Below are 24,181 nucleotides of genomic sequence, written 5' to 3'. Positions count from 1 at the left end.
AGAAAACGTGATATACATTATATTACGAAATTGTTAGTAAAATTGTAAAAAAATTATAGAAAAATTGTATTTTGTTTTTAATATATTTTTCTTTTATTTATCTATTGTATGAAAGTTGAACAATATTGTATAAAAATTATATTTAAGTTGTATGATATTGTAGTTGTATATAACTGAGTAGAAATAATATATGAAAATTGTAGATAAGTTGTATAATATATAATTAGTTGTATGAAATTTGTTTTTACTATGTATAAATTAGATACAAAATATACAAAAGACATATTGTATAAANGCTTTAGGCAGACTTTGCAAGGCAAAAGCCAGGTTGGGGCTGGCTTTAAGCAGGCTTTACAAGGCAAAAGCCAGACTGGGGCTGGCTTGCAGACTTTGCAATGCAAAAGCCAGGCTGGGGCTGGCTTTAGGCAGGCTTTGCAAGTCTGCAAGCCATGCTGGGGCTGGCTTTAAGCGGACTTTGCAAGGCAAAGGCCAGGCTGGGGCTGGCTTTATGCTGGCTTTGCAGGGAAAAAGCCAGGCTAGGGCTGGCTTTAAGCTGGCAACAATAGGGTAACTCCAGGGTACCATCAGGCTTTAGCCTGGCGCCGCTAGGCCTGTGGAGCTGGGTGATTTTATGATCTTGTAAGCTCAGATCCTTCTCTTCCCGAACCTTTAATGTAGAAATCATTCTAAACATTACTAAATCATCCTCAGATTGAGCATGAACACATGCTAATACCACTGAGAAATGATTCAACAATCTCGAGAAATTCCACATAATAGATTCAACCTTTACCTTAACATTTGAACATATCAGAAGTAGAATAAATTGCACCATCCAGTACCTGCTTATCACATTGGTCCTGTACACTATCAAAGAACCCCTAGAATGAGCATGTGAGCATGCTAATACCACTGGAAAGCACCTTAATAGCATACAGATTGAGACATAAAAGAAACACGCAGGTATGTGTAGATTCCAATCGTGTGTAGCCATCAATCTGGGGCTCTTCTCTTTGCTATTCTAACCATAATCTTAGGAGTTTGAGACTTGTCTAAATTAATCAACCGCCTTCCTGCACTAGGCAGTTCAGAAAATGTGTGAAACTCATATGTACCTGCAAAAGAAAACACAATGTTAGCTATAAAATCTGCCACTGAGTTGCCTCTCTGAACACATGTTGAAAGATCACATTGAAGTTGCCCCTCATCTCTATAATTTTCCTCACATCATTTGCAATTACCCAAGGAGGATCACATTCCCCTTCTATCACTTTCTTCATCACTAATGAATCAGTCTCCAATATGAGAGGGTGAAGATCATGCACCACACAGTATTCCAATCCTTGAAGAATAGCCTTAGCGTCAGCCACCACATTAGTTGTCACCCCCAGTACTACTGCCCTTGCATACACCACATCACCTTCATCATTCCTCACACAAAAGCCTAATGAGCTAGGACCATGATTTCCTTTTGGGGCTCCATCAGTATTGCATTTGTACCAACCATGAAAAGGAAGCTGCCATGTTACTCTTGTAGTGATCAATATAGGTTTATATCCTTCAAAATATTGAATTATGTCTAGCCATAACAATGGAATATTAGGCATCCAAGCATACCTCACCCTTGCCAGTTGATGCAATGTCCTATTGATCTCATGAATCACCCTATTTCTCGACACTGAACCCCCATGTTTACCTGCATTTCTTCTCTTCCAAAGTTCCCAAGTGATGATAGCCGGTACTGCTTGAAACAATGGCTTTAACTTTGGACAACATTGAGCATACCACCAATGCCTTATAACCTGCTTCAATTGAATCAATGGCACAGTAATTCCAACAGCCCCCATGAACAAGTTCCATACTTTAGAGGCAGTAGGACTTGTGATAAATATATGCTCAATAGATTCCTCTTGGGGCTGCTGACAATACCAACACCTAGACATCACCATTTGTCCTTGCCTCTCCCCATATCATCAGTGGCTATTTTCCGCCTCCACAATCTCCACAAGAAGAAGGATATCTTGAATGGTAAACCTTTAATCCATATTAACTTGAATTCCTGATTAGGATCAGCCCTATGCCTTAATATTTGCCAAGCACTGCTAACACTGAACTTGCCTGAAGGAGTTGGCATCCAGTATGGCCTATCCTAGTATCCCTCACTGACCCTTCATAATGTACATTTAGCCTTATATGTTCTGCAATTTCCTCATTGAAGGTTTGATCTAGCAGCTGATCATCCCATGTTTCACCTTGCCGTAATTCTGCCACATCCTGAAGATCTTCATTGATTGTGAAAGTCTTCAGGTAATACATGATAAAGTGCAACCAATCCAGTCCAATTTTCATGCCAAATATTAGTTGTTCCACTCTTCAATTCCCATAGGATCTCATGTTCTACTTCTTCCCTAGTATTCAACATTTTTCTCCAAACATTAGACCCTCTTCTACACTACACCACCATTGGTATCTCCTTCTTGCAATACTTATTCCATATGAAATTAGACCACAAAGATTTTGTGGTCCTAAACCTCCACCATAGTTTAGCAAATAATGCCCTCGACACATCATGTAAGGACCTAAAACCTAGGCCCCCTTCGTCTTTAGGAAGGCAAAGATTTTGCCATGAGGCCCAATGTCTGCTTCTCCCTTCTTCCTTTGTGCTCCAAAAGAATCTAGCAAAAATCTTATGAAGATGCTCTAGGACATTTTTTGGTGGATGCAGGACTGATAACATGTGGACTGGCATACTTTGCAACACACTAGTAATGAGTGTTGCCTTTCCACCAAATGACAGCAGCTTTCCTTTCCATGAATGCAATATAGCCTTTATTTTCTTGATAAGATCCTCATAATATTCCTTCCTCCTTCTAGTGTAGAAAACAGGACACCCTAGATATGTGAAGGGGAATTTACCTTTTGCAAATCCTGTAATAGCTCCAACCGCCTGACATAATCCAATACGAATCCTTGAATACATGTAGTATGAACTCTTATCTTTGTTGATCATCTGGCCTGATATCTTCTCATAGTTCCCCAACACTGCCATAATCTTGCTCAAGGATGGAGGATGAGTAGAAGCAAAGATTATAGTATCATCAGCATATGCCAAGTGGTTTAAAGGATCAGACCACTTAGCCATTCCAAATCCCACAAATGACCTGTCTTCAAATAGCTTATTCAAAGACCTGGAAAGTACCTCAGCGGACAGAATGAACAATGCTGGTGATAGAGGATCCCCTTGCTTCACACCACTTGTAGACTTAAAGAACCCTGAGGACTGCCCATTCACCAATACTGAATACCAGCTATTTGACATCAAGTTCCACACCATGTTCATGAAGTGCTAAGAAAATCCCATCTTCCTTAGTACATGCAATAAGTACTTCCATGAAATCCTATCATAGGCCTTAGCCATATCAAGCTTGATCACCACATTAGCTAGCTTTCCCCTTAACCTTATATCAGTGACAATTTCTTGAGTCAAATGTTCTCAAATATACTCCTACCCTTCACAAATCCGGATTGATTAGGAGATATTAGAGAAGGCAAAAATTTTTCCAATCTATCATGTAATACTCTAGACAAGACCTTGTTAATGAAGTTGCTCAAGCTAATAGGTCTTAAGTCAGAAAAGGTCTCAACTCTAGGCTTCTTAGGCAGCAACACTAGATTGGTGTGAGTGATGGATTTAGGCTGTGCAGCTCCTTCATAGAAGTGTAGCACCATGTTGTGTATATCAGCACCAATAACATCCCAGCATATTTGATAAAATAGGCCAGTGAATCCATCTGGACCACTAGCACTCTCCCCAGTAAGCTCAAAAACTGATGTCCTTACCTCTTCAATTATTGGCAATCTACTAAGTTCCAAATTCTGTTCCATAGTGACCATCGAAGGTACATTATTGAGCAAGGAAAAGTCAGATGCATCACCTTCATTTGTGAACTGTTCTTGATAAAGTCCACTGCAGCTGCAGCCAACTGCTCCTGGTCTTCAATCCATACCCCACTTCCACTTTTGATCCTCTTCAGCTGCAATTTCTTTCTTTTGCCATTGACATGATTGTGAAAGAAACTGGTATTCCTATCTCCTTCAGCAAACCAAGTCATCCCAACTTTTTGCTTCCAATACTGCTCCTCAATACTCAAGTATTTCTTCAATTCAGATAGGCCTTTTGAAGCACAATCCTGTTCTCAATCGAAGGCTCTTCATCAAACAACATCTCTTTCACCCTAACAATGTCCTCCAAATAGCCAACTGCTTGAAGATATCACCAAATGTTTCCCTACTCCATTTTGACAGTAGTGTTGCCTTCACCCTCTTAAGCTTCTTCTTGAACATCCAAAACGGATCCCCTATGAAATCAGCTTCCCAATTCTGCCTCACCACATCCATAAATGTAGCATGTTTAGTCCAAAAGTTCAAGACCCTAAAAGGCTTGACAAAATTGGTGGTCTGCTCCCCACATGTCATTAACAATGGTGCATGATCTGATCCAGTTCTGATTAGATGTTCAACTTCAATAGTTGGCAACATGTTCTGAAATGGCAAATTCACAAAGATCCTATCCAATCTTTTGAATATACACGCATCTCCCATTCCACCATGTAAATGGACTTCCTTTGTATCCTTGCTCAAACAAACCACAAGAATTTACAAAAAATGCAAAATCCTCATATTCAGGCGGGTGTACCGGTAGTCCACCTATTTTCTCATCTTCATGTAATATCACATTGAAATCCCCTCCTACCAACCATGGAAAATTCATATCACTTGCTAAGTAATACAAGTGATCCCAATATTCCAACCTCTCAATTGCTGAACATTTTGCATAAACAAATGCCATCATCATGTGCTGCCCTAGGTCATGGTGAAGTACTCTCACAGTCACCTGTTGCTCAGTATCCTCCACTAATTCCCATTCCGCCACTGCATCAAAGAACAACCATATTTGCCCATTAATATTTGCATAAGCCGTCTCCATATTCAACCATATTCTATATCTATCAATGAATCTCTTCTTTTGAAAAGGTTCCATCAATGCAACTACACAAAAGTTATGCTCCCTATTCATGCCGATCACCCTAGGAAAGGCCTGCTGTGTATTCACAGACCTTATGTTGCATATTAATATTTTGATCATCATTTAGATAGAGAAGCTGCCTTCCTGGGCATAATTCTTAGAGGTTGTTGTGACTCTTTATTCTGATTCTTCTTTGTTTTCTTGCCTCCTTTAGCACTAGTTGTAGGTGATATATCCCCATCCCTAGCCACCTATTTGAAGTTTTCTTCTGTTGATTCATTATCTCCCTCATCCTCTATAGGATTTTGTCTCATTAATTTTTCATCAATTGGCGTCACATTGTGTGTAACTAAATCATGTAGATGTTGTAGTGGAGTCTTCAGTGGAACATTAAGATGCAGTTGCATAATTTGATTAGTGCCATATTCCATAGGCACTTCCTCTATTTCATGCTCTTGGAACAATTGCCTGCTCATCATTCTTTTCATTGCAATTCTCTGGTCCTACTGTATCATCCCTAACCTTCACGTTATCATAGAGTTTGTTCTCTAATGCATACACCGGAACATCTTCAACATGGGCCAAAATCTTGCCAGTTGCACTAGGAATAGGGTTTACTATCGATGCTTCATCAGGTGACCCTAGCGCCAGGCCTGGCGTCGCCAGACTAACACCTGGGGTACCTGGCTTTAGGCGTGGCGTCGCCAGCCTAACGCCTGGGGAGCCTGGCTTTAGGCCTGGCGTCGCCAGCCTATCGCCAAGTGGGCTGTTGTCCCTCACTTTGTCTCCTGTTGTCTTTGTCGTGCCTATTTGATCATCCTCCACCTCAATTACATCACTCCCTCCAGCCTTTGGTGAGTTTATCTCATCAAGGTTCTCAAGCTGCCCAGAATCTGCAAATGTTTGAGACGGCATATCTTGAGATGATTGGTTTGTAGTCACATTGAGTTGCCTTAGCTCCTCTTTGCTAGTTCCAAACCTTCTATGAACCCAGTCGATTGTGGATTCCTTATTAGCCTTTTCATCAGTACTTTGATCACTAGGAACAATAGGATTAGCCTTAGCTAAGTTCCCATTATGCTGATCTTCCAGCACTTTGTTCTTTGATTGATTTTCCCCATGTTCCTTCTTCTTACCATTGCTAAGATCCTCACCTTTGCCTTCAGTAATTTGTAGAATAGGTTGATGAACTTCCTCAACCTCTAATGCATTAAACTTGTTCTTGGTTGCTACTTCCTCAAGTTTGGCCTTCCCTTTACCCTTGTCAGCTTCCTTACCTTGTTTGTTATCAATAATGTGACCCCTATTATCCAGTTGGTATTTGTTCTTCCTTGCTTGTATCCATTCCTGCTTGGCATGATTAGTAGCAGGCTTACCAACCACCTTTCCACTTGACAGAACCTTTGTTGAATTTGCAGCTGTACCAATTGCTTCAGTACTCACCACAACTGTCTTATCCTTGCCTTGATCCTCAACATCTTCATCAAATCTCTTGTGTAACTCAGGATGAATTACCCAACATTCTGCCTCACTATGCCCTTGTTTCTTGCAAGGCTTGCAATACTTAGGCATATAATCATACCTTATCCTAATCCATTTGAACTCTTCTGGCCCAGATTCATCAGCTTCTTCAACAATCTTAATACGTTTAGGGAAATTACCTAATAAATTAACACCACCTTCACCTTAGCACAACTAGGTCTAGTCCCATTTTAAGTTGCTAGGTCTACATGTAATGGGTTACCAACTGCACGAGCTAATGAAAATACACATTCCTTACCAAAGAAATTTGGAGGAAGTTCTGGAAAGCTAATCCAAGCTATGGCAATTGGAGTCTCTTCATCAGGTGTCCACCATGGATTCCATTTTGTACAAGGCATTTGCCACATATCTGATTGAGCCTTTAAGTAAAAAGCTGGCTTTGAAAGAAGATGAACATAATCCTCCAATAATGACAATCTAATCAACACATGATTATCTTCAATCAAGCCTACTGAGCAATGACTCTTAATCTCACATTGAATTGGAATCACTTTACGTAATTCACCAATAACAGGCTTTCCATACGAAAATTTCCCAAGAACTGCAAGTTGAAGCACTTGTTGTACGATGGATTGTTTCACTTCTTGCTTCTTCCACTTCACAACTGGTTCCATGCAGGAACTCAACAGATTTTAATGGTAGTGTAGCTAGGGTTTTCATGGGGGCATTAATGGTGGTAGGTTTTAGAAGTTTCGAATAATCCATGGGTTGGGGATTGTTGTTTGTAATCGTAGATGTCTAGGCGATGGTGGGGGAAGGTTGGGGGGCAGCGCCGCCATTGGGGGTGGCCGACCACCGGCCGGAGTGGCCATGGGAGGGCAGCGCCGGTTCTCTTGGTGATCGCCGGTTTAGGGTTGCTAGAGAGCATTTTTTTAAGAGAGAGAAAGTTTTTTAATGAAGCACTTCACAAGTTCTTCTTCGCTTTTCAGAATATATTCATCAAGCATGTTATGGTTAATTTTTTCTTAAAGAATCGACGGGTAATTTAAACCAATTTTTTTTTCATTTTTCTTATTTCACCCCATACTTTTGGAGAACTAATTAAAGAGGGGGACCAAGATCCAGAAGAAGAGGATGGAGGTGGTAAGAGGACGTAATGAAAAAAAATAAGAAAAGAGAAGGAGAGAATAAAAAACGAAAGGGGTATAACTAAATCCCTTGATTGAAGGCACAAACAATGGATTTGGGAGTCTTTTAAGGTGAAGTGTATATATTTTGTAAACAAAACTTGTTTATGCCAGGTAATTAGCTAAACATGGACATTAAGGGTAATAAAGTTTCAAATAATGTATAGGAATGAAAAAATCCCATTTTGAAATCATAGAAGTAACTATATCAATCACTATTATTTTTTAAACTACAACAATCACTTTAAACCTGCCAAATCTGGGACAAATTATAGGGATTCGATTATCAACAAATTCCTAAACAAAACAATTTCAACTAAGCATTCCTTTGCTTCTTTCTTTCAACGTTTCACTATTTATTTTTTGTCCTCCTCGGAAAACTACGAAATCAGCTTCTTATGAACTCACTAAAGTTAATTACAGTTGTTGGGAACATAGAATCATATTAGATTTACTAATTAAGTGAGTAATAATTAACAAATTAATACTAACAGAGGTACATTTAAATCAACGAATTATTAACAAATTAGCATGACTGGACAACATCTAGATCTAGCAGTCAACTAATCAAAGAACAAAAGCATAACATGAATAACAAATCAAATCTCATCAGGAAATCAACACTTCTCATTTAAGTAATAAATGCAAGTTCATAAGCATGTACCTAATGCCTAAATCAAGAGGTTGAAATGGCCAAATAAAGACAAAGATGAAGGAGGGAGCTTAGCTAAACAATCCTTTATTAATTTTCCACTTAAGACGTTTTAAGGAAAAGTTGTTTACAAGAAAAGGGAATCGTCTATAGCAACATTGAAAACTGACAGACCTTGACTAGAACTTCATGACCTCAGACGACATACTTGACTTAAGTTTAACTTAGAAGCGAAAAACTCGTCGACCCTCACTAAAATTTTAATCGAAATGGAGCGAGGAGAGAGATGTTCAGTGGCCTTTCATGGCTGCATTTCTTAGTATTTCCGTTGGGGAGTTATATGACATTGGGTGGGGTTTTATGTGGTTGAAAATGGAGTTGTAGGTGTGTTTTTGGGGGCTGGTTTGGAGTTGGTTCAGTTGGTATTCATGGCTGGGTTTCTTAAGCTATTTTTTTGGACTTTTGGGTGGTTGTTTATATAGTGTTTGGGTGATTTTGAAGAAGGAGCTTGACGTTAATGGTGGAAGTGAGAGTGGAAGAAGATGAGTGTGTGGTGAGGAAGAAGAGAAGGCTCTGGATTCTCTCCGACCAAAAAAAGATGGTTGCTGCATACCTTTTTCTTCACTTAGGCTCCTAAGGTTCTCTCACCTTAGAAGTATCTGTTCCCCCATTTTAACGGGGAAGGGATTAGGTCATTTGGGATGGGTTTGGGACAGATTTTGAGCATAATTGGGCCCTTTGAAATTATTTTGGCCCACTTCTATTGAAAGACCAATAAACCCAACTTCTCTTTTCTACTTTATTTTGATAATTAGCCAACTAATTAACTAACCTAATATGTAAAATTAACCTATTTACTTACTTGTGTAACAATTTAGCTAATTAAAGTGTAAACTAACAACTTATCTAACTAGTTGGACCTAGGAGTATAGAAAAATAAAAAAGATTAAAGCATTTTTTATTTTTGTATTTTCTAGAAATGAAGTTATAAAGTTCTATAAAATATTTAAAGCTATTTTGGAATTTTTAGGAGTAATTTTTATATCGGGCAAAAATTACGTGTTCACAGTACTGAGTCAACCCATTTCTATCACTCCAGGGGAATTATTCACCAGAAAATATGCCCATATACACCTCAACAAAATGGGATAGTAGAAAGAATACATAAGTACATCCTTGAGACTGCTAGAGCACTCCTGTTCCAATCCAAACTACCCTAAAGTATTGGGGAGAATGCATATTAACTGCCACCTACATCATCAACAGAATGCATGCTACTCATCTCAAAAACAAAACTCCTTTTGAATGTTTGTACAAAAGAGTGCCTACTTACTTTCACCTTAAAAGTTTTGGTTGTTTGTGTTTTCCTACCACTCCTAAACCTCACAGAACCAAATTTGAATCAAGAGAAACACCCCATGCCTTTGTGGTTACCCCTATGACGCAAAAGGGTACAAGGTCCTTGGCCTACTCACCAAGAAAATCTCTGTTTTTAGAGATGTAGTTTTTCATGAAAATGTATTTCCTTTTGCTCTTTCTCCTGATTCCGCACCTTTGCCAATGTTTTTCAATATGTTCCTTTTGTTGATGATTTGCCCTCTCATTCTACTACTTCTGGCCACCTTAGTGATAGGTCTACAGCCCATCCTTTACCATCTGACATAGCTCCATCCTTATCTGGTTCCCCCTCACTTCTGCCTTCCTTCATTTCATCATCACCTCCTTTTTCCACTCCTCATCCTATTACTTCTCCTATAGCCATCATGAAGTCCTCTCGACACCATAAATTGCCTGACCACCTGAAGGATTATGTATGCTCCATTCCATACTTAAAACCTCATGTTACCACTACTTCTCCTCTATCTCTTAGTGTTATGTTCTCCAACCATCATCATGTGTCTCTTACCTCATTACTCCCGGACAGTCAGCAACTTGTGCAAAATATTTGTCATGATAATGATCCTTCTTCTTATGAAGAGGCAGCCTTGCACCATGCCTGGCAAGAGGCTATATCTTTAGAGTTTGGGGCTTTGCATGCAAATAACACTTGGAACCTGGTTCCTTTGCCTTCTGGAAAGAAAGCCATAGGATGTAGATGGGTCTACAAGGTTAAACACAGGGCTGATGGGAGCATAGAGAGGTTCAAGGTTGGGTTAGTTGTAAAAGGTTACACCCAGCAGGCTGAGATTGACTATACAGAAACCTATTCCCCTATTGTAAAAATCACTGCTATTAGAGCACTTATAGCCACTGCAGTTAAGAGCACTGGGACATCTTCCAGCTTGATATAAATAAGCCTTCCTCCATGGTGATTTGGAGGAAAAGGTATACATGCAGTTACTACCTGGTTTAGTAGTGGACATACCTAGAGTTGTTTGCAAGTTAAGAATATCTCTATATGGCCTGAAACAGGCTAGTAGACAGTGGTATGCAAAATTGGCCACTACTCTTTATTCCAGGGGGTATGTTTATTCCTTGCATGACTATTCTCTCTTCTACAAGAAATTAACTTCTTCCACAATCTTTGTTGTTGTATGTATTGATGATGTCATTATTACTGGGACCAGTTCCACAAATACCACTAGGTTGAACACCTTCTTACATGACCACTTTAAGATTAAGGACCTAGGCAGGCTTCATTACTTTCTTGGTTTAGAGCTCCTCTACAAAGAAGATGGGGTTCTTATCTCCCAGAGAAAATTTGCATTGTATCTCTTAAAGGAGTATGACTGTCTCCATTGCAATAGTTTTACTTCTCTCCTTGATCCTAATGTCAAACTGAGGGCTAAAGAGGGAGTTGTTCTTTCAGATCCTAGATACTACAGAAAACTGATAGGCAAGCTTAACTTTCTCACCAACACTCGATGGGATATTGTCTTCAGTGTCCAACACTTGAGCCAATTTATGCAAATTCCTAGAGAACCCCCACCTACATGCTACATTCCACTTGCTTAGGTACCTTAAGGGTGATCCTACACTTGGAATCTTTCTTTCCAATGATCCTGATTGCACCATTAAAGGAGTTGATACCCAATTTTGCCCTCATATTATTTCAAATAAAATATATATTTTCAACATGTCATTTTGCATCATCATTTAATTCACAAGATTTATACAAGTATATTTCATAATTTTTCACAATTTTTAGAGCCTTGAAATTAATTTTCTTGCATTTAAATTACTTAAATATTTATTAATTATCCCTTTAAATTATTTATGATGATGTAATCATCAAATTTTATTATTAGCATCCATTTTTGTGTTTCATAATGTTTTACTTCATTTCACATAATTATGTTTGTATTTCTTAAGCTATTTACATAATTTTACAACAAAAGCCTATATTCTATGCATAACTACATTTATTGTATTATTTGTGTTAAATGGTATTTTTTTATATTTTTATAATGTCAAGCTAGTATTCTAAATTATTTTACTGCATAAATGATGTTTTATTATTTAATAATCTCTTTTATAAATTATTTTTAAACAATTTCGCATTATTTAATTTATAGCCAATTCAAGGCTAATTTAGGACTAAAATCGACAGCCCAATCCACCCCAAATATTAGCCCAATCTGCCCCAGCCCAAACCAGACGACCCATTATCCTAACCCACCCCGTCGCCTTTCGATCATGGCCGTTGATCTCAGATGATCAACGGCCCATAATAAAACCTACTCTCTCTTATATCCCACAACCCAAACCTTAGAGACCCATTTCCTCTGCCCAGCCGCTTCTTTATTCTCTAGTCTCTCCACTCACCTTTGAGAAACCCTAGCCGCCATATCCCCAATCTTCTCCGATTTAAACCCAAACATGGAATCAATCCATGATTTACTTACCTATTTTGTGATACTCTGCTATTATACACGTGTCTGTGGTGTTGCTTAGTTCTTGCCCTATTTTTGGAAAGAACTACCTCTCAAGAACGGGACCGATTTACCTTGATTTTGTGAAGATCTGGACGATCTTTCGTCTATATGCACGCTACAATGAACGATTCTTGCATTATTGGTTCGATTCAAGGTCGTTGGACTTAACTAGGGTTTGAGATTTTCCTTTTTCCTTACTGATGTTCGATTGCGTATGATATTCTTTCCTTTTTTGTGTTTGACTGATGATTTTCCTTGTTTGTTCGTTTAAATCTGCTACTATATAAACCCCTCCCCAATTTCCCCTATAGGGACCGAACGTTCACTGTTATTGCACTCACTATATTTTTCCTTACTCGTTCACTTCCTCTGAAACACTTGGGTCTTTGGTGGGCTGAAAGCCAAGGCCATAATATTATCAACCTCCTCCGGCACAAGCAATGCTCGGAGTCCTTTCGAGGCTCTTGTGAACTTTGAAGCATCGGAGATCTGGGGTTCTTGCTACCAGTATTCTAAACTCCTTATTCTTTTGCTCGTTTAATTTCGCTACTGGTTATTGCCCTTAACACCTGCAATGTTAACTATTTTCCTTCTGTTTATCTACATGTGTTCTAGGTGTTAATGATGTTTAAATTCTGTAAGCATGATTCAATTTCTTTGTTATTTATGAATCCCTGATACTCTACTTCCATGATATTGTTCTATAATCCCTTGCAATTCCATGTTTTTGTTAGTTGAATTCATTAGTGTAACGACCCGACCGGTCGTTTTGAGCTTTTGTACTTCGCTCGCCCGTTCTCGGGCATGACTAGCCTCGTGTGATGTATTATGACTTATGTAAATCGTCGGTTTTGGTTTTAAGGGTAATCGGTATGGTTTTGGAAGGACAGTTCTCATGAAGCTTAAAATTTGAAAGGTTTGATCAAGTTTTGACTTGTTAGCATATGATCTCGGATTGGAATTTTTATGATTTGGTTAGATCCGTTAGGTGATTTGGGACTTAGGAGCGTGATCGGAATGTATTTTGGAGGTTCGTGGAAGGTTTAGGCTTGAATTGGCAAAATTGAAATTTTGGCATTTTCCGGTTGAAAGGTTATATTTTGATATTGGGGTCGGAATGAAATTTCGAAAGTTGCAGTAGGTGTTGTGTCAATTGGGATGTGTGTGCAAAATTTCAGATCATTCGGACGTGGTTTGATAGACTTTTTGATCAAAAGCGTAATTTGGAAGATTTTTTTAGAACCTTAGGCTTGAATCCGATGTGATTTGGTTGATTCGATGTTGTTTGAGGTGTTTTGAAGATTTGTATAGGTGTGGATAGTGGTATATGACTTGTTTGTACTTTTGGTTGAGGTCCCGGGGGCCGAGTTTTGGCCGATTTCGGATGGTTGACGGGTGACTTTGAGTTGGGTTTGGCAGCTGAAGTTTTCTGTTGTTGTCATAACCGCACCTGCGGCTAGGGGACCGCAAGTGCGGACTCGCAGAAGCGGATTTTGGAACCACAGAAGCGGCCAGGAGAGGGGCAGGCTGGGACCGCAGAAGCGAGGTCCTGGTCGCACCTGCGATTGCACAGGTGCGGATTTCTTTGTGCAGATGTGGCCTTGGAGTTTTAAGTGAATTTTGCAGGTGCGCAACTGGGACCGCAGGTGCGGGTCCGCAGGTGCAACCATTTAAACACAGGTGCGGTTTTGCTGGGTCAAAATATGTTTATTTCACCCTTCGCGATTTTGAGTGGTTTTTCATAGCATTTCAAACGGGAAGAAGCTTTGGAGAGCTAATTGAAGGGAGAATTCAAGAGGGCTTCTTAGAGGTAAGGTCCTTGGTCCCTAAACTCGTTTTTATGATGATTTTTAAGGTTGTAAGCGTGAATAATATGGAAAAATCAGTAGGAAATTGGAAGTTAGGGCTTGGAAATTGGAGACCCAAATCTAGGGATTTGAGGGGTCGTTTGTGGTCGGATTTTGATGTATTTGATATGTATGAACTCGTGAGAGTGTAAGGATTCTAGTTTTGTGATTTGTATCGGAGTCCGAGACGTGGGCCCGGGGGTCGGGTTTGGTCAATTTCAGGATTCTTGATGTAAATTGGTTATTGCCGAGTGGGCTTTGTTCTTTTAGCATATTTTGATGGTATAAATCTGTTTTGGATAGAGTTGGAGCATCCGGAGGCCGATTCGAGAGGCAAAGGGATCGCGGGCTAGAGTTGGACCGGATTGAGGTAGGTAATGATTATAAATATTGTCCTGAGGGTATGAAACCCCGGATTTCACATCGTTATCCTACATTGAGGTGACGCACACGCTAGATGACGAGCGTGGGGTCGTGCACTGTTGGGGATTGTGACTTGGTCCATCCTGTACGACTATTAAGTCGCGTATTTTACTTGAAAACTATTTGATATTGTTATATTTTGGAAAATATTATTGTGTTTGAGGCTAAATGCCGTGTCTGGGCCTTGTGCCGATTGTTTGGACCCTTAGGGGATTTTACTACTGTTTTTCCTCACTGTTTTGGTTTAATGTTTACACTCAGTCATGCTATGTTCTTACTATTTTCATAACTCGATTTTATTCACTCCTTTTGATTTCGTATATGATTTTGAGTCGAGTACTTGTTTTACTTCAGCCCGAGGGGCTTGAGTGAAATCTGACTGAGTGAGGCCGAGGGCCTGTGTTGTGAGGATATCATGGGATCGGGCTGCGCGCCATAGCATGTGGTACTGATTTTTGATATATGAGAGGCCGAGGGCCTAATTTATTATTCCATGAGGTGGCTTGTGATTGATATGAGGCCGAGAGCCTATTTGATTATGCCACGAGATGGCTTGTTATTGCGCTTGGGCCGTAAGGGGCCTAACCCGGAGTCTGCACACCCCCAGTGAGCGCGGGTACCCAGTGTGAGTGATGTGTTGTAGCCCGAGGGGCTGTTTGTTTTTCATATTGAAGCCCGAGGGGCTGTTCTTGATTCATGTTTTGCCCGAGGGGCGTTTCTTGATTTATGTTATGCCCGAGGGGCTGAATACGAGTGATTGTGAGGTAGCCCGAGGGGCTGGTTCTGTTGATATTGTGCCCGAGGGGCGGTTTGTGGTACATGTTTTGCCCGAGGGGTTGTTTACGTTTCTATCATTTTTACTCACTGTTTTTATCACTCTTTTGAAACTATTGGAAGATGTTTTACAAAGGAAAGGGTTTTTACTGAAACTGAGTTTTATTTCCGAAATAAATGATTCCTGTACTATTTTGGAAATGTACTATATTTGTTGTAGTGTTATGACGTGTCTTACTTGTTTTCTTACTGCTCAGCTTTCATTTACTTTTATTACTTACTTAGTTGGCGTACTCACATTACTCCCTGCACCTTGTATGCAGATTCAGGTATTTCTGAACCCGGTAGTGGGTGTTGATTGCTCAGTGGCAGAGTCATTGGAGTTAGCAAGGTAGCTGCCCGACGTTTGCAGTATAGCTTTTCTCCCTCTTGTCTTCCTTAGACTGTATTTAGTACATTTTTATACTCTTAGTTGTATTCAGACCTTAGTAGATGCTCGTGATTTGTGACACCCTGATGTCGGCCTTGTGTATTTATTTCGCACTATTCATTTAGACTTACATTATGAGATATTTGATTAATTAAAGGCTTAAAAATGACTTTTATTGATAAATGGATAATTCGGGAGTTGTGTCGGCTCGCCTAGTTTCACGATAGGCGCCATCACGACCGGGTCAGTTTTAGGGTTGTGACAAGTTGGTATCAGAGCCTAGGTTACATAGGTCTCACGAGTCATGAGCAGGTTTAGTAGAGTCTCGCGGATCGGTACCGAGACATCTGTACTTATCCTCGGGAGGCTGCAGAACGTTTAGGAAATCCCACATTCTTGAATTCTTATCGTGCGCCCTTGATTCAGCTTGAAATGTAACTCTTTGAATTCCTTCCATGCATTCGTATGCGCACATGAGCGCTCGGTATTAGTTGTGCATCGACGGCTTGTGATTTCCCGAATTGAGGGGCGAGATATGATTTTTGTGTGTTGATGTTTGGCCAGTCTGGAGGAATTGAGGTCGGGCTTTGCTTGTAGCTTGAGCACTGAGGTGTTGATTGTGTGAGCACGTGCTTTTAGACTTATATATCCGATAGTGTCCCTATTAGTGGAAGTGATGGCTGGATAGCTATGTGATGAGCATGATGTGACTGTGTGATGTGCTCATATGATTTAGATGTGATAAGAAGAGTCTACTTGAGGGTAGGAAGAACGATTTGGTGCTTGATTTTCATCTTGGTTTGATATGTAGCCCCGAGTTATGGGTGTGTTGAAGGATATTTTCGTGTTGTCTAGTTGTGGAATGAAGTAAACTCCACGTTGTGGGGTAAGTTCAGATTTAGGAAGGGTAAGTGATCGAGTAATAGTATGATTATGGGGGAGTATGAAGAGATGTTAGTTTGAGTCAAGCAGGTGGGTTATCTCCTGCGGAGTGTTCTGAAGATTGTGTGATCCTTTTTTCTGTTTGTTGGAAGACCTTTTGTACCAATGAAATATATGTGTTGCAATTTGAATTTGGATCGCTTAAAAGAGTGGGCTTAACTGTTACGAGGGTGAATGCGAGGTTTGCAGAAGATTTGAAGTACTAGATGGTTTGTGTTGCATGAGCTTATGAAGGATTTAGTTTAATCTCACCACGGTATGTGGCAGTAATAGAGTATATGCATTATGAGTTATTGTGCGTTTTGATCTATGGCTTTGAGCCAAGTTGGGGAGTTTGCTATTGATTAGTTGATTGCACGGTTATGTGCTATGTTGGTTCCAGTTTGAGGCGTACTGGCGAATTAGTTATGGCTTACGGAGGTTGAGACCGAGGATGGCTCGAGTAAAGAAAATTTCAATAAAGGTTATGTTATGCTTTATGGTGTATGAGAATCACGGAATGACTTGAGTTGTTATTGGTTAAGGATGTACGGGGCATAGAATAGGAAGTTGCTTGGTTGTATTAAGGTGAGGTTACATTCTGCGGTGTCGGAGTGCTATTGGAGCACAGGTCGTCCGGTCCGTTTGATCGGTCTACTTGCGGTTTGAGTTCAGTGGATGACTCTCGAGAATGGTTCTAATGGGTTCAAGATTTTACATGCAATAATTGGAGATTTTCAAGTTGTATATTTGGCTAGAAACTGAGGTTTGCCTTGGAGGGTGTCAAGACTCGTAGTATTCTATATCATTATGGGATTCTATATATCAGTACCAGGAAGGTAAAGGTAATGGCCTTGGATTCGCAGGAAGTCCCTTCAGGGCAGGTATTTTGAATGTGGTGATTTTGGGAATGGTTAAGAGCGTATTCAGCGGCTTATGAGCCTTAGATGGTGTGGTTTTATGCTTGGGTCTCGTGTGGTGATTCTGGGTTGAGGAAATTGTGGTGTTATAGCAAGAAGGAGTATCAAGTTGAAGGTAAATCAGAAGGAAACTCGGATGGATAGGATAGCTTGGTAGTAAGCCGGATCGGCATGGTAAGGATATGATTAGTTCTTTGGATGCTTACGAGGTAATGCGTTTCTGCAGGTGTTTCGCGGCAATGCTCTTGGGTTTTAGTGGCCTGCGTAGCTTGGTTGAGTTAGAAGGATTCAGTCCTGACGGTTTAGTTTTGTGCAAATGGAATTCGAAGAGTTCTTGATGGTTTCTACCACGGTTAGAGATGTATATTTGCTACGAGCGTGAGGAGCATGGGATGTGTAGTGATTTTCTTCTAGATAGGATCAATGGAAAGTTCTTGGCTAGTTGAGTACGTAGCTGCTTGTGGCTCGGAAGGGATATGAAGTTTTCATGTTTATCCTAGGATGGTATGGTATATGCAGTATGTTGTGTAGGATTGAGATTTTCATGTGTAAGGTCACAGTTCAGTTTGAAAGGAAGGTCACAAATTCTTAGGTAGCATGGACAGTTCAGATGACTAGATAAATGAGATCACTGATTGGTGTGGCTTGATGAGGGTATACATTTGAGGAAGGGCGATATGTTTGCGTTGAGGATACTTTATTAGTATTGTGGCTCTCTCTTGTTGGATCGACTGCCGATATTCGAGTTGCTTGGTGGCACAGAAGAATTATAGGAGTACCTCTCGTGGGATGATTGTGTATTAGGGGTGTGTTGTATATTTGGACGGTGGAGTTGGGATCGTATATGGTGATTTGCATGCTGTGTGGATTTGGAGACTGGGAGTTCTCATAAACAGGTTAGGTCGTAGTTGTGGACCGCGTATATCGGTCTTGTGTGGTAGCTATTGGAGGTTTGGAGACCTGAGTGGATCTTTGTTGCTTGGTATGTTGGATTTTGGATGTGATATTGGGTATAGACTGATTGTCTCAGTGTCGTGTTGTTCTGGATTGTTGCGCTAGGACGGCGACGTTGGCTACACCGGGGATGCCACAGATTGAGTGGCAAGGTTCGACGGATTATGTTTCCAGCAGGGTGATTCATTTATGAAGAACCAGCGGATGGCTGGGAAGGGTTGCCTTTTTCCTATTGGGCCTTTGTGATGGATGTCAGTGCAGAGACCCCCACCATTGATTTAGATCCGGTGGTGAGGGATTTTTCGGATGTGTTTCTTGCTTCCGGGCATGTCGCCGGACTGGGTTGTTAATGTCGGTATTGATTTGGTGCCAGGCACCGTATTGTATGGCACCGGCGGAGTTAAAGGAGTTGAAGGAGCAGCTTCAGGAATTCCTTGATAAGGAGTTCATTAGTAGGACAATATGGAGGTGTGTTCTACATCGAATCGGCTTGGTTGACTCCGAGTTGTATTGTTGAGGGATGTGTTGATTCGATTGTTATTGAGCTTATTAGTGATCTGGGGAGATCTATGAGTTATCTTTCCGTGATGCGAGGCGTTAGGATTTGATTGGCACATGTGGTGCGGTCTTATTGGGGCTTCTCAGTGGAATTCGAGCGGGAAGAGTATTGGGTATTGCTCGGCGGATGGCGTATCGGTTATGTCCTTTCGGGTTTGTGTAATGTTATGTCAATTGCTTCGTCGTGGGTATGATGATTTGCTTTGGTTCTAGACATCAAATTGCGCGCGGTTGTAGATTTTGAGCATAGTAACTTGAGGTGTTTCATGTGGACCAGTGTTTGGATAGGGTCGCGTATTGCAGCGAAGTTATGTGGAGGTATGACCCTTCGGGTTGGATTCTTGTGTTCAGTTTCTACGATGTGTGACGGGTTCTCAGCATTGTGTGTGGTGGTACTGGAGAGCTTGCGGTACAACCCTCTCATTTGAGTCATTTTTCATGATTTGAGTACGTTCGGATTGTTGCTTATTGGTGCGCGGATTGCACGAGTTGTGGGTTTAGATTGTATTGATGTGTCATTACACCAGAGTAGTTGTGTTGGATTAGATGAGATCGTTGGGATCTAGAATAAATACAAACGGATTCGGTTTCAGTGTGTTGGAAGGATAATATCGATGTTCGGCTCAGAAATTTGCTATGGTCCTCGCCAAAGGAGAAAGTGGTTTCACGAATGGTTGATCCGGGGAATGGTTATGACTTTCTACGTGTTTCATTAATCATTGGCAGTACACGGAAGTGTTGGAATGAGGCTTTATTTGATAAGAGGCTTATTATTTATATTCGGTTGTTTTGAGCAACTGCTGTGATCAGAAGTTATCGCTACGAGAGTTTGAGCTATGTGGTATATCATGTAATTGCATCTAAGGCTGCAGGTATGGTCTGTTACAGCTGGTTCGGGCTTATTCAGAGCATAGATGTGAGATTCTAATCTTGTAGATGATTTCAAAAGTGGAAATGTGGTTCTAAGGTTTATGGGCTAGGTTGGATTGTAAAATTTTTGTTACATTGTGTTATCGGACCTATATGAGATAGGGTGACGTGGGATCACCCCCGGGTATGTGCATGGTAAGGTTACACAGCGATTTGATGGTTTTCGGAACAACTCTGGGCACGTTTGAGGACGAACGTATGCTTAAGTGGGGGAGGATGTAACGACTCGACCGGTCGTTTTGAGCTTTTGCACTTCGCTCGCCAGTTCTCGGGCATGACTAGCACCGTGTGATGTATTATGACTTATGTAAATCGTCGGTTTTGGTTTTCAGGGTAATCAAAATGGTTTTGGAAGGACAGTTCTCAGTTTGAAGCTTAAAATTTGAAAGGTTTGATCAAGTTTTGACTTGTTAGCATATGATCTCGGATTGGAATTTTTATGATTTGGTTAGCTCTGTTAGGTGATTTGGGACTTAGGAGCGTGATCGGAATGCATTTTGGAGGTCCGTGGAAGGTTTAGGCTAAAATTGGCGAAATTGAAATTGTGGCGTTTTCCGGTTGATAGATGAGATTTTGATATAGGGGTCGGAATGGAATTCCGGAAGTTGCAGTAGGTCCGTTGTGTCGATTGGGATGTGTGTGCAAAATTTCAGGTCATTCGGACGTGGTTTGATAGACTTTTTGATCAAAAGCGTAATTCGGAAGATATTTTTTTGGAACCTTAGGCTTGAATCCGTTGTGATTTGGTTGATTCGACGTTGTTTGAGGTGTTTTGAAGATTTGTATAAGTGTGGATAGTGGTATATGACTTGTCTGTGCTTTTGGTTGAGGTCCCGGGGGCCTCGGGGTGATTTCGGATGGTTGATGGGTGATTTTGAGTTGGGTTTGGCAGCTGAAGTTTTCTGTTGCTGTCATAACCGCACCTGCGGCTAGTGGACCGTAGGTGCGGACTCGCAGAAGCGGATTTTGGAGCCGCAGAAGCGGCCAGGAGAGGGGCAAGCTGGGACCGCAGAAGCGAGGTCCTGGTCGCACCTGCGATTGCGCAGGTGCGGATTTCTTTGCGCAGATGCGGCCTTGGAGTTTTAAGTGAATTTCGCAGGTGCGCACCTGGGACCGCAGGTGCGCACCGGGACCGCAGGTGCAGGTCCGCAGGTGCAACCATTTAACCGCAGGTGTGGTTTTGCTGGGTCAGAATATGTTTATTTCACCCTTCGCGATTTTGAGTGGTTTTTCATAACATTTCAAACGGGAAGAAGCTTTGGAGAGCTAATTGAAGGGAGAATTCAAGAGGGCTTCTTAGAGGTAAGGTCCTTGGTCCCTAAGCTCGTTTTTATGATGATTTTTAAGGTTGTAAGCGTGAATTATATGGGAAAATCAGTAGCAAACTGGAATTAGGGCTTGGAAATTGGAGACCTAAATCTAGGGATTCGAGGGGCCGTTTGTGGTCGGATTTTGATGTATTTAATATGTATGAACGCGTGAGAGTGTAAGGATTCTAGTTTTGTGATTTGTATCGGAGTCCGAGACGTGGGCCCGGGGGTCGGGTTTGGTCAATTTCGGGATTCTTGATGCAAATTGGTTATTTTCGAGTGGGCTTTGTTCCCTTAGCATATTTTGATGGTATAAATCTATTTTGGATAGAGTTGGATCATCCGGAGGCCGATTCGAGAGGCAAAGGCATCCCGGTCTAGAGTTGGACCGGATTGAGGTAAGTAATGATTGTAAATATTGTCCTGAGGGTATGAAACCCCGGATTTCACATCGTTGTGCTACATTGAGGTGAAGCACACGCTAGATGATGAGCGTGGGGTCGTGCACCATTGGGGATTGTGACTTGGTCCATCTCGTACGACTATTAAGTCGCGTATTTTCACTTGAAAACTATTTGATATTGTTATATTTTGGAAAATATTATTGTGTTTGGGGCTAAATGCCGTGTCTGGGCCTTGTGCCGATTGTTTGGACCCTTAGGGGCTTTTACTACTATTTTTCCTCACTGTTTTGGTTTAATGTTTACACTCAATCATGCTATGTTCTTACTGTTTTCATAACTCGGTTTTATTTGATTTCATAAATGATTTTGAGCCGGGTACTTGTTTTACTGTCAACCCGAGGGGCTTGAGTGAGATCTGACTGAGTGAGGTCGAGGGCCTGTGTTGTGAGGATATCATGGGATCGGGCTGCGCGCCGCAGCATATGGTACTAATTTGTGATATATGAGAGGCCGAGGGCCTAATTTACTATTCCATGAGGTGGCTTGTGATTGATATGAGGCCGAGAGCCTATTTGATTATGCCACGAGATGGCTTATTATTGCGCTTGGGCCGTAAGGGGCCCAACCCGGAGTCTGTACACCCCCAGTGAGCGCGGGTACCCAGTGTGAGTGATGTGTTGTAGCCCGAGGGGCTGTTGTTGTTTCATATTGAAGCCCGAGGGGCTGTTCTTGATTCATGTTTCGCCCCAGGGGCGGTTCTTGATTTATGTTATGCCCGAGGGGCTGAATACGAGTGATTGTGAGGTAGCCCGAGGGGCTGGTTCTATTGATATTGTGCCCGAGGGGCGGTTTATGGTACATGTTTCGCCCGAGGGGCTGTTTTCATTTCTATCATTTTTGCTCACAATTTTTATCACTCGTTTGAAACTATTGGAAGATGTTTTAAAAAGGAAAGGGTTTTTACTGAAACTGAGTTTGATTTACGAAATAAATGATTCCTGTACTGTTTTGGAAATGTACTATATTTGCTGTAGCGTTATGACGTGGCTTACGTGTTTTCTTACTGCTCAGCTTTCATTTACTTTTATTACTTACTGAGTTGGCGTACTCACATTACTCCCTGCACCTTGTGTGCAGATTCAGGTATTTCTGAACCCGGTAGTGGGTGTTGATTGCTCAGTGGCAGAGTCATTACAGTTGCAAGGTAGTTGCCCGACGTTCGCAGCACTGCTTTTCTCCCTCTTGTCTTCCTTAGACTGTATTTAGTATATTTTTAGACTCTTAGTTGTATTCGGACCTTAGTAGCTGCTCGTGACTTGTGACACCCCGATGTCGGCCTTGTGTATTTATTCCACACTGTTCATTTAGACTTACATTATGAGATATTTGATTAATTAAAGGCTTAAAATGACTTTTATTAATAAATGGTTAATTCGGGAGTTGTGTCAGCTGGCCTAGTTTCACGATAGGCGCCATCATGACCGGGTTGGTTTTAGGGTCGTGACAATTAGGTTTCAGCACATGTGAGATACTCTCATTATTAGGATGGATTCCATCTTTTCTTAGTTTGTTCTAGACTAATGTGTGTTCTCTACTATATCCTTCACTTCTATGTTGGTATTCTAGACATTATGAAGTTCTTCTTGTCCAATAATATAGACCTCCGAGGCTGTATTGGTTAGCTGAAGCATGTTTCTATTCAAGCTCTGTTGCATGTTTGGTTTAGGATGAATTCTAGGATAAAATTTCTATGCTAGTTCTCCCTGTTGTTAGGTGCAAATGGTTATGCTTGCTTGTCTCATTCCCTTTTAAGTGCTGCATGATCTCATGAGTTAGGACACTGTCGAGGTTTATAGTAGGCCATTGCTATTAGTGTTACCATGCTGTCTGGGTCACTTTCATATGGAAATGCATATCTCTCTGACAATAACTTCTTAGAATAAGACTCACTTGTTCAAAATCTATCTCTGCCCCATGTTAGTTAATGTCTTGATTGCTGGGAATTAGTATGTGTGTGTTTGTCCTGTAAACTTGCCTTCCTCAACCTTCTTAATGTGATCAACATGCTACACCCTCTCCTATGTTGAATCATTACTCAATCATGAACCGATGTTGTTAGTTTTCTATGCCAAACTCACTATGTTAAAGAGCTCTACTGATTCTCCTAGTTTTCATGTTCAAAGCCCTTTTGTTTCTAAAGTGCAAGTTCCAATATGCCTTATGTGAATCCTGTCAATATGATTTTGTATCTATGTCCTAATGAGAACTGTTGTTAGTAGGCTTCAGAGTTGTTTATTTAGTTGTCATGCGTAGTTTGTTAATTTGTGTGGTTAAGTTGTCCATCTGTGATTGCTAGGAGATCCTCCCTTGGGCCTAGTGTGGATCCTCTTGTGAATTTCAGTTGAGCAATTGATATACTCTAAGGTTTGGGGTGTATTTGGATCTTGGTTTGCTGTACGTATGAGGAAAGAGCATGCTGAAGGCCCAA

General features: G+C 41.0%; 1 protein-coding gene across 1 annotated transcript; it reads right to left on the bottom strand.

Moving 5' to 3' along the window:
• Positions 1-3,483: 3,483 nt before the first annotated feature.
• LOC109211692 lies at positions 3,484-4,987 on the bottom strand. Its single transcript, XM_019375258.1, has 4 exons — positions 4,697-4,987; positions 4,315-4,632; positions 3,936-4,190; positions 3,484-3,876 (listed from the first exon to the last, which is right to left on the bottom strand). Exons 1-4 carry the CDS (start codon positions 4,985-4,987, stop codon positions 3,484-3,486), a joined length of 1,257 nt encoding a protein of 418 aa, XP_019230803.1.
• Positions 4,988-24,181: the final 19,194 nt, after the last annotated feature.

Source organism: Nicotiana attenuata, unplaced genomic scaffold (genome assembly GCF_001879085.1).
Source record: "Nicotiana attenuata strain UT unplaced genomic scaffold, NIATTr2, whole genome shotgun sequence".
NCBI classification, from domain to species: Eukaryota; Viridiplantae; Streptophyta; class Magnoliopsida; order Solanales; family Solanaceae; genus Nicotiana; species Nicotiana attenuata.
This window is presented reverse-complemented; position numbering and strand designations above follow the sequence as displayed.